This window comes from Astatotilapia calliptera, chromosome 4 (assembly GCF_964374335.1).
Source record: "Astatotilapia calliptera chromosome 4, fAstCal68.1, whole genome shotgun sequence".
In the NCBI taxonomy this organism is placed as follows: Eukaryota; Metazoa; Chordata; class Actinopteri; order Cichliformes; family Cichlidae; genus Astatotilapia; species Astatotilapia calliptera.
Genome location: NC_137425.1, coordinates 5,298,184 through 5,313,016, shown reverse-complemented (window position 1 = coordinate 5,313,016; position 14,833 = coordinate 5,298,184). Strand labels below are relative to the sequence as shown.

General features: G+C 41.6%; 1 protein-coding gene across 1 annotated transcript in view; it reads left to right on the top strand.

The window, feature by feature from the left end:
* The first annotated feature begins 615 nt into the window (after positions 1-615).
* Positions 616-14,833, top strand: part of shank1 (SH3 and multiple ankyrin repeat domains 1) — a 71,946-nt gene continuing 57,728 nt past the window's right edge. Inside the window, exon 1 of the mRNA XM_080300754.1 lies at positions 616-1,164. Within this exon, the coding sequence (XP_080156880.1) occupies positions 661-1,164 (504 nt within the window). The 5' untranslated portion in view covers positions 616-660. The remainder of the gene's footprint in view (positions 1,165-14,833) is intronic.

The window sequence follows — 14,833 nt, the reverse complement described above, 5'->3', positions numbered from 1 at the left end:
CAAAATAGGGAGCGACTATGAGTGATTCAGACATACAGAGGGATAAACAGACCAGAACAGAAAAAACATGGGGGGAAAGCAAACACTCAGAAACACGAGGAAGGAAATATCAAAGAAAAAACAGGAACTAAAACTCAGGCTACCTGCAGCAGCCTTTATCTGCTGATCTTCGAGGGTTTCACCAGGTTCACTTGGGGACCAGCTGATCTCTGACTGTGTCCACCTTGTATATGTAGTACAAGTTGTCTCAGTGGTAACTCCTTAAGAGTCTATGTCAGTACAGAAGCACTTAGTGGTACAGTTCTATTTATCAGAGTCAAATACCAGCATGTAATGGAGACGGAAAGCTTCCAAAAGTTCAGACTTGTATTGAGTTTAATGTCTGTCGAGAGTCGGGGAGCTGAAAATTAACATCACAAGTGGCTTCAATTATAGATGAGGTGTGAATAGTATGTCATCATGTGTTCAGGGTTAGAAGTACTGCATGTCTGTTACCATAGCGACCACATTATTTTAGAGTGATGCTGTGTAGATGCTCTACTTAAAAACTTTTTCTTCTGCAGTTTGTTCCTGATCATGTCCTCTCCTCCTTTCTTTTTCACCTTGCAGTGTATCTCTGGGAATGATGGTGTTGCCACTTTTGCCGCCCTCTCTGTCGCCATGACGATGCCATTTAGCCCCCTGTCCAGCGACGAGGAGCAACAAAGGATGCTGGGAAACAGTCGACATCTCTATCCTGGGGCAGAGGACGAGGAAGAGGAGGAGGAAGAGGAGGAAGAGGAAATGGAGGAAGATGAACGCGATGATGAAGGGGAAGAGGAGGAGAATGGCGAGCTAGAGGGGGAGGAGGAAGACGACGAGGAGGAGATGGTGGAGGAGGTCAGGCGTGGAGGCCTCTCACGGGGCGGCAGAGGCGAGGGACACAGGCAGTCAGGTAAAATGGCCGGACGTCCCACAGGGGACAGGCAGGTCCGACCGGGGAATCCTGGAAACCCCTATTCGTCTAACCCCGGACCCACACACCAACAGCAGGCCAATCAGATACAGCAGCAGCAGCAGCAGCAGAGGAGGCTGAAGGAACACAGCGCCAGCTCGTTGCCATCTGAGGACGCCCACATTGCCATGATGGTGTTTCGCATTGGCATCCCAGACATAAAGCAAACGGTGAGTGCTGTCTGCACACAGCAACAATCACTGACAAGTTTATAAACAGCCTGAAGTCCACCTGCTGTTCCAACAGTTTCAACACCCAAGAATCAAGATTCATTCAGTTATGAATCATGCAACACAAGGTTTCTTTTTTAAATATAATATCAGAAAATGAAAAATAATAACTGTCTTAATATTGTGTGTATGGAGAAAACATCTTTAGTTTTAGTCTTTTTCAGTTTGATCATAACCATCATGGGGAGGCTTTGGGATGTGTACGTAATACTTACATGTTAGCACTCTATATGTTCTGAACAGCTTAAATGCTCCTAACACACACATTAAAAATACTAAAGCGGAATAGTTTTAAACAATAAAAACAATTCCATCTAAGGAAACAACTAAAGCTGAACTGAATCCAAAGATCCAAATCAAAAAGTTGTTAGATGTGTTTTTTTGTCCTGTCGCCCTCTCCTGTGATGGAGATGGCTGCCCTGACCTGAGCCTGGTACTGCCAGAGGTTTCTTCCTGTTAAAAGGAGGTTTTTCCTTCCCACTGTCGCCAAGTGCTTGGTCATACTGGGTCATCTGATAGTTGGGGTTTTCTCTGAATTAATGGTGGATCTTTACCTTACAATATTAAACGCTTTGATGTGACTGTTGTTGTGATTTTGCACTATATAATTAAAATTGAATTGAATTGTACTGATGAGGATTGTCAGTGTTCTGGGGAGTTTATTCACCTGCTGCAGAAGCTTCTGGTACCAGTTTATGATGTTTCCAGTTGCATATAATCATACTTACTCTGTCCAATTGCTGTTTGGTCAGATGCCTCCTATTTGGTAACTTTATGCATAAAGTGTCTTTTGACATCTTTGACATCATGATGCACTTATTTAGTTTTACAGACCTACAAAGTCTGCATTTGGAGGGTGACAGCTAGTTTACACTTATTGTTTCCCTCACGAGCGGCAGCATGAAAAGTGCCATTATAACTGCCGGTACAGTTTGATATCATTTATTTATGCTGCTGGGTTGAAGACACAATGACACAAGTGGGCAATTTTATTGACATATTACTACAGGAACTCAGAGATTCTTAAATTATATGGCCTTAGATAATACATGCTGCAACAGCTTGAGAAGATGAGAATTTTTAGAGAAAACCTTGACAAAAAACTCCATGATCACTTTGCATCTTGCCACGACTGCTTGTGCTGATATTCCAGCACAACAACTACAGCGAGTACAACCTGGAGTCTTCAGTTCAGGTTAGATTTCCAACGTAAACAGCACAGTTTTGCCTAAATCTTCCCAGTTTTTGGACGTGACAGCCTACTAACTAATCACTACACTCTTACACTCCTTAACACACCACAACTCCATGCTTTAATGAAGAACTTGAACACAACTGATCCACGAAAGCTGCACTGAAAACCTGCAAGATTTTACATTCTTTAAATGAGAATCAGTGTGGCATGATTTAGAAAACATAAGCAGACAACTGAAGAAAAAAAAAATCACCAATTTGGTGCCTGCTTTTATAAAAGAGCTGTAAAAAACGCAGCTGCTTTCAGTGACCAGAGACATAGATAGTACAGTTGAGCGAAAGATCTGTGAAGAAATAAAAATTTTCAAGGTGTGAAAACAAGGAAGCCTTCGTGACACCTTCAAAGAAATACACGTCGCCTCAGGTTTACTGTGGAACATCTATGCCTCTGTACTGACTCCTTGGTGTTAGGTAGGAGGGAGCCGTGTTCAGCATTGTTGCCCTGGGGCCAGTCGTTTCTTAATCCGTCCACGAATGTATGACAGTACATGCGGCCAGTTCAGTCTAAATGGACAATGTGCAGTGTGGGAGAGTATAATTCTCTCTTTCTTTCTTGCTGTCTCACTGCATCCACAGTGAACAACCAAGAGAAGCGCAAACACTTTCAGCAAAGTGGCTCTCTGAGAGAGAGAGAAAGAGAGGGACTTTCAAGGTGACCCAACTCCCGAGAAAAGACGAAGAGAGCGAGAGGCAGAGCCAAAATGCACACAAAAACAATTAGGATGAGAGTATGTGGACAAGAATTAGATTTTGCAAAGCAGGAAAGGATTCAGCCAAACTGAGTGAAGCTAAAGTGGAGAGAGGAGTTACGGGGGGGCCCTAGCTTAATGTTACCAAAGAGATTTTAAATGGTGCAATAAAGCATGGTGTGAAAAGCCCTTTTAGGTGTGACTGGTTTTAAGAGGGCTGTCCAGAATCACGATAGACCAATCTGCCATCGCTCTGCATTTCCCCGGATGCGGTCTTACATCACATCAGTGCAACACAAGTGTGTCTAAATTGGCTTTACGGGTTGGAGATGGAGCTGCCTCCGTGTACAGTACTTTACTTTAACCACTCACAAAAATCAGGCAGAAATCGGTGCCAGGCATTTTTCAGCCTTTTCCCCCCACTTGAATCTCAGTGATGAGCGATCTGTTAAAATTAAACTCACTGATAATTGAGGAAATCATTGTGGATGCATCTTTGCTCATGTCCAGATTAAAGTCGCTAACGGTGCGATCGTGGTTCAAGAGTTGGGAGTTCGCCTTATAATAGGAAGGTTGCTGGTTCGAGCCCCGGCTTGGACAGTCTCGATCGTTGTGTTCTTGGGCAAGACGCTTCACCCGTTGCCTACTGGTGGTGGTCAGAGGGCCCGGTGGCGCCAGTGTCCGGCAGCCTGGCCTCTGTCAGTGCGCCCCAGGGTGGCTGTGGCTACAATGTAGCTTTCCATCACCTGTGTGTGGATGACTGGTTGTGTAAAGCGCTTTGGGGTCCTTAGCGACTAGAAAAGCGCTATACAAATACAGGCCATTTACCATTACCATTTACTATCTGTCCCCGTTTCTTTATTCGGTTATGTGATCTTGGCCTCTGTCATGTATTTATTGGTTGCTTTATACACCAACAGCAAGAATATGACTCCAAACGTGTGGATGGCTGTCCATATTTTGTATTTACCATCCCAGAGCGCTATAAATGCTTCGCTCATGCCTTCTTCCTCCCTCTTGCTGCTGTGTGATTTATTATTGATCTGTGCATGGGTGTTTTCAGCTGTGTTTTTGCTGTGTGTATCTGTGTGCATGCATGTGTTTGTGTCTGCGTGATTTGGTATTTTTTAAATTAGACCGTAAATAATTCACTTCTCCCTGTTTATTCTAACAACAGAATCAAAGTTTTACTGTAAAAATATGAATAAATGAAAAGGGTTTTGGGGGAAGATGCTCATTTATGCTTGGGGGCAAAACCTCAGAAATTTACTAGACAGTTCCATAAAGACAGAAAATGGCACTGATGCAAAAAGAGAGAGGGGTAAAAAGATGGAGACAGAGTAGATGAAAGTACGAAGAAGATAGAGGCAAAGGTAAATGGGGGGAAATGGGAGTAGATCAAAGTGGAATGAAGCTGTGAGATAGGTAGATGTAGGAGTTAGAGAGGGATTGGGATTGATAAAGTGAAGCAGACAGAAGTAAATAAAGGTGAAATGAAAATAGCTCTACAGAAAGGAGGTGGTTGCAGGTTCATGTTGACCTTTAGCTAACATTATGCCATTTTTTATGTTGATTTTTCTGTATCTTTACATCTGAACATTTAAGATTCACTTCAATCTGAAATAACTTGTTACTGCAGCCACCTTAAAAACTGTGATTGCAATACTAAAAAGTATTAGCATTAGCATCGCATTAATCAGCTACACTTTAAGTGGAGCTCTTCTGCTTTTCTTTATGTTCCATCACATATGCTGCTCCATTAGTGGATGCCCATATTAAACCTGCCCAGAATATCAATCAGATCGCAGCATGTGCAGGGAATTCATATGAGCTGAAAACCCTGGCTTCGGTCTGATCTAAACACTCAGTTTTTCTACTCTTGGCTCTGCATGATGTCATTGAGAGTGGAAATTTATAATATAGCCGAGACAACAGCTCCGGGCGTGAGCACAGAAGCGCCACCTGTTATACGTCTCTGTAGGTTCTCCTCCATTAGAAATCAACTTGACTTTTCCTTAGATTCATGAAGAAATTTCATGACTCATCCAAAAGGCTTCAGGGTGGGTCTTCAACTCTCAGGTACTCCAAGAGGTTAAATACCCAAGATTCCCCATCATTGTCTAGCACTGAAGAAGCTTCACAATCCCAACGTCTTCATAATCCCCCAAAGAAGTCGAGTTACATTCGGCTCCAGCACTTAAACCCCCCACCTGCTGTTCTGACACTCTGTTTGTGAGAGGTAGCCAATCAGAAGGAAGCTAAAACAGGCTGTTTCAAACAGAGGATGACGTGACGGGTTCCACCAAAGCTCATTTAAGCTAAATACGGAGCAATTTGAAGTCCAAGTACAAGAATAAGAAGCTGGAAATGAGCATAAAGATTTGCTTTTAATGTGTAACATTTCTCAGTTTTTAAAAAAAAAATGTCTTTACCAAGGAGAGAGCTGAGGTAGAGGAATGCAATCAGTGACAGTTTTTTCTGTCTTTTGTGAAACTAGGTGGGCAAGTAGGAAATGAGCAAATCAGGAATCAAATATAATCAAATAATATTTGACATGGATCAAAAACACTTAAAAACACTGAGATAGGCGGGTACTATCGGAGAACTCCTCCACAGAAGAACTTTCAAATATTTTTTTGAGAAAAACAACAAAAATGAAGCCTGTTTGAGTTCAGTCTTTTAATAGGAAAGATTTTTATGCCTCTTCATGTCACAGCGGGACTGAACGGACTCACGCGCAGGCTCTAGGTCTTGAAAGCACAAGAGTCTTTATTATGATACGTCAGGTGATTATTTACAAAAGTGAGGGGAAAGCCGGGCTCCGGGGGTCCACACACGAACGGGAAAGACGCCGATAGTCACACACACACACACTCCGTCCACTCCTCACGCTCCTCTTCACACTCCAATCACTCGGGTAACACAGGGGTTGGTCCAGGGAATCTGTACACAGAGACACGAAGGGATTGTAAGGCAAATCGCTGTGAAAACACTCTAGAAGTAATTGAGCTGGGGTTACACTGACGAGGGTCGGCAACGGTCCAGCGACGAGAAACACAGAGCTGCCATCTTATAAAGGAGCTGGAACACTCATGATGAGCCGCAGGTGCGTGATTGCCCACAGGTGAGCTCCGCCCAGGCAGAGGGAGAAGGGAAAGGGGGAAGGGAGAGAGCAGGAACAAAAAAGAATGTAAAAACATATGTAGCCATACTGAGCCGACCGGGTAGGCACAGGGACCCTGACACTTCAGATCTTTTCTTTTTGTGCGGGTGGTGCAAAGGATTACACAAAATAAATAATAAATAATTATATGTCTTTAAAGCAATTAGATGCTGAATTGCTTTTGCAATCTGTGTAATTTGCTTTCTTAAATTACACAGACCTAAAAACAATTCTAAAAGGCTTGTAATCGCATTCATTAACTTGTTTTGAAATATTTGTCTAAGTGTGCACTCTTTTAATGTCTTCTTCAGTTATTTAAAGCCCCTTTGATCTCTTCCATTTTTTGTGCTCTATTTCTGAGCTGATTCTAAAGATAAACTCACACTTGCAGATAAACATTAACATAAGAAAGAGCTGAAACATAACCTCATCGACTTCCTGCCGAGGTGTACTGACTGAGTGCATATTGTCTTACTCCTCAAGGTCATGAGCGTTAGAACCCAGCGGCATCTCTCTGACATTTACTGTGTCATACTCTTGCACTCTTCCTGTCCTGTCTCAGCCTCCTTGGGTCATTGTTTAACTCCCTTTCTCAATCTCAGACTGTACTTTCAGAATGAAAACATCTGAAGTCCACAGTTATCCCTCTTGGTCAATCTCTTGCTCTTTAATGGTAAATGGCCTGCATTTGTATAGCGCTTTTCTAGTCCCTAAGGACCCCAAAGCGCTTCACACTACATTCAGTCATTCACCCATTCACACACACATTCACACACTGGCGATGGCAGCTACATTGTAGCCACAGCTGCCCTGGGGCGCACTGACAGAGGCGAGGCTGCCGGACACTGGCGCCACCGGGCCCTTTATCCTCCTCCACCTCCTCTGTCCTGTCACTGATGTGAAGTATCATTCCTTCCCCCTCCCACCTTCACCCACTGCTTTAGCTCTGTTCTACACTTCGGCTAATTCCTCCTAAATAAGCCCTAATTGCATTTTAATTGTATTATAATGAATCAAGGGACTGACCGTAGTATGCAAATGGAAAGGTTATTAATTGAGGGAGGAGGATATGGAGTGATGGAAGAGCATCTACATGCAGTAATGCACAGGACACAGATAAATACACACAGACACTGGTAATTATTTTGCCTTTTTTTTTTCTTTTTTTTGCAGAAAACCAGCTCTAATATTTAATGTGCACTAATCAGTGGTGTGCATCTAGGAAATGATGCATTAGATGCAGTTTAAATACAAATTGACCTACACCAATTGACTCTGACATGGCAATTTATATTATGATTTCATTGGAGCTGTTGCACAGCAGATTATATTTGTACAGTAGACAGGAAAAAATCAGCATGATCTTAAAATCTATTCTGGATCATAAGGAAATTTCTCAGTGTATCCACAAATACAAGCTATTGATGACATGAAGTATGCAGTAAAAGTTTGGACTGGCGGTTGTTCTGAGTGTTTTAAGCTTTGCTTTCTTTACGAGTGCTGAGATGCTGTGCATTTTTAGCACTCTTATAAGCACACTGTAATCCACATTGTGGGACATAAATAGAAACGGGCACGTTATCTAGATGCATGGCTCTTATTGGATTTGCTTTGGTGTTCTCTGAGCTGAGTTGACCAGGACATCATTTTATATTCCTTTCAGCTGGTTAGTGGACAAACTCAGTATTTTACAACCTTTTACAACCTGGGTTTGCCACTTATCTGTACTCAAATTTTAATAACTGTACAGTACTCTGCTTTGGTAACCATTGTCCATGATGTAAATATGTAAAAATTGTGTTTTTGTTCTGTGTCCTGTTCTGTTTGCATATTTGTTGTTGCTGCTGATACAACCAAATTTCCCCCTTGTGGGACAATTAAAGGATTCTTCTATTCTATTCTATTTACTGAGGCGACAGATCAAGGAACCTGAACACTGTATTACCATAAATGTCTATGCAATATGACTTCTTTTACAATCCCCCCTGTTTGCTAGGTTTATCACACTTCTGCATAGGCTTCACTTTTTCGATTCATCTTCTACATCCATTTTCCACAGAGAGTCTCTTTGGTAGCTGTGGGTTGTAGCTGCAGTCACAGAATACTGTTACAGCAGTCACAGTAACAGTCTTGTGGCAGCTTTTTTAAGTAGTTACAACTTTTAAGCTATTAATTTGTGTCTCTGGATATGAATTTTCCATTTTTTCCATCACCTTGAACATGATTTTTCATCTGACCGATCTCCTGTCTACTGATTTGTGTTCATGTGCATTGGAGGCTGGATGGGGTCAGCAGCGTTAAGAGTGATTGGACCAGCGGGGATGGATTTTTAGACTTTAATCGCATTATTAACTGTCATTAGAAGCTCGGTTAGGGTCAGACAAAGATCATTGTTTGGCTGGAGAAAATTGTTGCTACTTATCTAAAAGCTCTGTTTTCTTGGTTGCCAGGGATTCCACTGAAGACTCTTGCGAATATGCATGCTGCAGATATGAAACACATTTTCCACTGAAATACATCAGGCTTAAAGTTGAGCTCTGTCATTACACAAAATGGGGCAATTTGTAACCACGAGTATCACCAAAACGATTCCTATCCATCACACGGTCTTAGGATGTTTCACACCTGCTGTGTTTAGTCCATTTAAATTGAACTTGTGTTCGTTTTCCTCCTTGGCACCTGTGAACACAGTAATCGCACCAAGACCCTTTGGAGTAGGTGGTCTCGGTACGGTTCCAAATTAACTCCAGAGCGGTTCGTTTATGATGTGAAAGTGATCAGACCCCAATCCGAACCAACTTCCAGGTGTACGTTACAAGTTTGAGCTAAAAAACAAAACATTTAGCCACGTATGCTTTGTATTTTAAATGGTGGACGGTACTATAGATGTGCAAAGGTCTGTACGGGTGAGCAATTAGCTGTGACATGAACAAAAAATTCTCAGTGTTGTGTAATTGTCCAGAACACAGCACCTTCTTCCTGCATTTACTTCTGTTGCCTTTGCTACTTTGCTACATCACATGTGGCATCTGTGAAAATCAGAGGATATATCCTTTCTCCCCACACAGTGGCATTTACCTTTGAGGCGTTAAAACTCCCTTAATAGAGCTGCACAATCCTGCTGGGGAGATCTCTCACAAGTCACTATCAATCGAGACTGCACCGCTGGTGCACTGATACTTACAAAGAGAGCAGGAGATGTAACAGCTTATTATATTTATCAAGAGGGGATTTGAAGCATTGATCTATGTAGACAAAAATATTGGCTTTAGCAGGTAGTGGTTATAGGTTAAGAAGAAGGAAGAGACAGTTCAGGGTGTTATGTAAAATAATATTTTTCACTGTCACAGTCATTTCACATTTTATTCACTAAAGGTCGAAGCTATGTCTGCTATGTCAAATCCAGCTGCTTAAAGTGTTTTCAGATGTCTTCGGTATTTGAAGGAGTCAAAGTTGTGACCTGAGTCAGGTTAAAATGCCGTCTTTGAAATGCTCTTATTTGTAATCTAGTCCACTTTTTTTTTCAAAGGTAGGTTCTGACCTACAAATTACCAGCTCAGAGATCACAGTGACACTCTAATGGTGAATTCCTTTTGGAAGTACTCTTTTATATATTGTGTATTTACTACAGATCTGTTTATAATCATCTGGATTTTGTTGGCCAGCTGGAAACTTTGCATCTATTATTTTGGTTGCTAAAAAGTGTAAACTAATAACTTGCTTTGTGGTTCTTAAGCCAATGTAAAGTGAAAAAACATACAAGGGTCAGACGCTTTATTTAGGCTTGTCAATGTTTCACATCCGTGCTGGTGTAACAACCAAAGAGCAAAAATATGGACGCATTATTGTAAGGATTGAGGTTTTTAACCCAATTATTTAAAATGCTTAAGCTTTATAACATTACACTATAGCACGATTTGTGTGCTTTCAGACCTTGATTCATTAAACTTTATTGAGACTCTGTAGTGCATTGAGGTAGACGCCACATTTTGGAATGTAGCTGAGCTGAAGTCTTTTTGCTGGTCAAATAAATACGTTCACTTTTATTCTGTTTCATTCTAATATCTCCAGTTTCTGACAACAGTCGTCTGATGGCGCTTTAAATGGTCAGATGAGGAATCCACAATATTAAAGAAAGACTCTTAGAAATATCAGCTCTAATAAGGCGACGGAGCTTTTAACAGAGCCAGGCTCAGGGATGGGCCTGGTTTAAGGGATGAGGGCAAATAAATAAAAGAGGAAAAATAATCAGAATGACATCACAAACAACAAACACACAAAAACACAAAGTGCAAGAGAAAGTAGACAAATATTGCATGTAGCAGTGGCGTATAACTGCAAGGGGGTGTAAAGGGGGGAGTTGAGGAGAAGTGCTCGAGTGCATGGAGTCCAGCTTCCTGAACCAGCATTAAGGGATGCTTCGGGGTCAGATGAATCTAAGCGTCACTGAAAAATGAAAATTTGAAGTGGTTTTCTGTCTCCTGAACCTAAACTGGGAGCTGGATCTACAGGACAGGGGTCCGAAAGCTGAAGGCTCTGCCTCCTATTCTACTTTTAAACTGTAGGAACCACATGTAAGCCTGCAGCCTGAGAATGAAGAGCTCTGTTAGGACAATATGGAACTATTAGATCTTTAAGATATAATGGGGCCTATTCACTTAAGACTGTATGTGAGGAGAAGGGTTTTAAATGCAATTCTGGATTTAACAGGAAGGCAGTGAAGATAATTCAGTAAAGGGGACATATTGGCTTTTAGAACAATCACATGAGCAGTTAAAGGACATGTCCTGATAACAGAAATGACTCCAGATTTTCTCATATTGCAATAAAGAGTAAGTATCTGATTACACACTATGTTTTTGAAATAAAAGTGCACATCATAATCAAGTGTATGAAGTAGCATAAACATCTGATCCTACCTTATCATCAACTGGTAGCACACATAAAAGCTGCTGGTACATTAACTCACTCGTGTGCACAGAGACACTTAGATCTGTGTATCACGAGTTGTTCATACCATGCTGTCACAGCGGGAGGTGAAGGCAGTCGTATCTGCAGGTTTATTAGATTGTCAGACTCGTGCACGCCAAGTCAAGTTGGCATTTGCCCGCTGAGTGCATTAAACAGCATGAAACAGATGAGTTTTTCTACGCTGTTTGACTTGAGCTGAATTCTTTCAAACCCTGAAAGCTGCAGCCCTCGTGCAGGATTTGGCCTCGCAAACGAACTTCCGCACTATTATCTTCCAGTGCCTTGTTAAGATATGTGAACTAGTCAGACTACAAGGCATAGAGTCCGACGTGCTACAGCACTTTAGGGTTTGCATGTTAATGAAAGATGAGCCCCAGAGGTGAACAGAAGTACTGAGATAATAGAGAGGGAAGTATGACAGGAGGAGAGGAGGCAGGGCAGTATACATGTGAGAGAGATGGAAAGTTGATGAAGACAATGGAGGAAGAAAGGACGGGGAAGATAAGGGATGACAGGAATGCTTTAAAATGAATTCATTGTTCTCATCTTCTGTAAAGAAAACGTCTGGTCGGAGTGCATTACAGGGAGAGAGTAGTTAAATGACGACATGCCAGGCACACACGCACGCACTCGCATATGTGTGTGTGTGTCTGTGTGTGGTGGGGGGGTTATTTCCCCATAGATCTCATTAAAGGCTTCTAGTCCCCCTGCAATTGGCCTGCAGAAAAAGGCCAGAGGGGGCAGCGATAAAGAGAGCTAGAGACAGAAAGTGGAGTGGGAGAGCGAGCACAGTCTCTTATTTCTGTATAGATAAGTGACAGAGCTGTTATAGGAAGATGGAGAGAGCGGGGGGGGGGGGGGGGGGGGAGGAGGAGGAAGGAGAATAAGATAGGCAGGGGAAGATAAAGAGCAGCATGGACAGAGTGAGTGGGCGTGTGTGAGTGGGAAAGTGTGATCACAGCTTTAGGAGGTAAGACAGAATTTTCGGTCTGCATAATGATAAAGCCACAAGAGGAACAGAAGGGCTTAAAGGTGCATAAAGATTTTAATGTAAAACTAAGAATCATATGGAAGTTTTAAGTGCTGGAAAAGCTGTGAGACTGAGTGCGTGTATGTTGGAGCGTTCTTGGAGCTGGAGTATGAAAATCAGCATCCTGTGGAGTATGAACACCTCATTCGCTGTTATGTTGCTCGCACCAAATGAAAGAGACAACAGAGTCTGACTTTCAATTTTTTTTTATATTACTGATGAACAGATGGAGAAGCCATATCCAGCAGAGAAGCAAATGCAGAGTTCAGAAAAGTAAATCTCAGATTTTGATGAGTCAAAACTCACTACCATGAAAAACTGCAGAAATCTGACTATGCTTGCTATCATGTTAATCTAGATAAACCTGTATTCAGAGATGAAAAGCATGTAAATGCTTCAAGCAGGCTTTGGTTTCATGCACTTAAACAGTCTATGTGTAGCATAAAGGGAGATTGTATATGCTATTGCTTATTGTCTGACATACATTTTTCATCCATCAGTTTTTTTCTGCTTATCCAATTCAGGGTTGTGGGGGGGGTTGGAGACCATCACGGGTACCAAGTTACACCCTGGAGATCAGAGGGCTAACACATAGAGGCAGATAACCATTCACTCCTACAGCCAGTCATGAATTTCAAACATGTCTTTGGATTGTGGTTGGACGTCATAGTATCCAAGGACAGTGGATCCAAATCCAAGTCTCTCCTGCTGGGAGGCAACGGTGCTAACCACTGCACACTTGTGATGCCTGTTTTGTTACATTAAGTTTAATTCGAAACACGACCTACTTATGGAACAGAACATCTTAAACTATCTATCTATCAAACTGTCTGGCTGCACCAGAAACCCTGAAAAAGAATCATGCATTGCCCCAGAGATTCACCCAGGAGACCAGACGATGTCTTTCTACACTGCAAAAAATATCAGGGTAATAAATAGCTGTAAAAAACAAAACAAAAACCCAAACCTAGCATTAATACTGGTTTATCAGCATCTACACAATTACCTAAATATGTTTTTTTTAGGTAATTAGCTTTTTTGCCCCCACAATTTATATTTTATTTCAGCAAAGTTGCACAGCATGAATCCTAGTTTGGCTTTCTGGGACCATAGGAGCACCATGCCTCTCTCATATATCTCCTATATCTCACGTACTTACCTGCATTTTTATGCCTACCAGGGATGAGCTCTTCTCTGTTGTGTTTGCATGTTCTCCTGATGCTCTGGTTTCTCTTACCCTCAAAAACATGTAGGATCAAGTCTGCTCTCTTGACCAAAGGGTCAGGAACACCATAACCAAAGACTCATTGGTTTACAGCTGAAGTTGACCCCTGGGTGAGATGATGACTCTCCACCACTTTGAATTTGACAAATGGATTAAATGTAGTGAACATTTTAACATTTTCTTTTGAAATAAATAGGGCAGTGGGGATGGGTTATCCTATTTCAGAGGGCAGTGCCGTGCTTCTGCTACATTTATTTCAGACCTACAGTTACATTTCAGATTAATAAAATATAAGAGAATAAATAATTTATTACAAAAGATTAAACCAGTGACTCACAATATTTTGGGATTGCATTCGCTTGAAAAAAAAATACCACTGTCTGGTTGGAGACCAGTTTATTCCAAAAGTGCAGCTTTTTGAGTTGATGTTAATATTAAAAGCCTAATGTAATATTTTTAATAAACCAGCTTGCTTTTTTCCCCCAGAAGGGCAATGCTTTCACTTTTGATAATGTGAAAGCTGACTATTTTTCTGACTATTTGCTGGACTCGAAATGTACAACTTTTATGTGTAATGTCCCTTAGAATAAAAGGACTGTTTTGACTGCCTGTGCTGGCACTGGGTCTTTTTTTGTAGGGCTAACATTAGCTAACATGCTGCATGCAAAGAGCACTTTAAAGAAACAAATTAGATTTCCAGGGCTAAAATAGAAGCATAAAGAAACTAACAGTTGGATTTCTTTATGTACAATAATTTCAGTTCAGGGGAGACCATTTGGAAGAATTGAACATGATTTATAGAGAAAAAAATTAATGAATCCAGACTGCTGAATAGACCCCAATGACCCATCATGACAGAACCGAATCCCAGCAATGATAGGAGTTCGGACACCCCCGGAGTCTAGAAGCTACTTGTGGTGAAGATGACGATGGCAGCTTGGATGGAGCGCTGAGTAACTTGGGTGAGGTGCAGATGGGGAAGAAGTGGGTTGCACGAATGAGAATCTAAAAGCTAGAATGATGGAAGAGCCCTGAGATTTAATGCACACAGAATAACGGCTGATTGGCCTGAAGAAGAAGAAGAAGAAGCAAAAAGCAAGAATATGATTGGACTAGTTTAATGATGTCAGTATGGAGTTTAACAGCAAGGGAAAGAGGAGGTGATAGAACAGACTAGTAGCCAAACACCAAGGAAAGCAGGCAGAAGAGTGATTGCAGATCATTTTTACTGAACTTACATGTAAGTTTAATTATATTTAGTGAAGGCAGGCTAAATT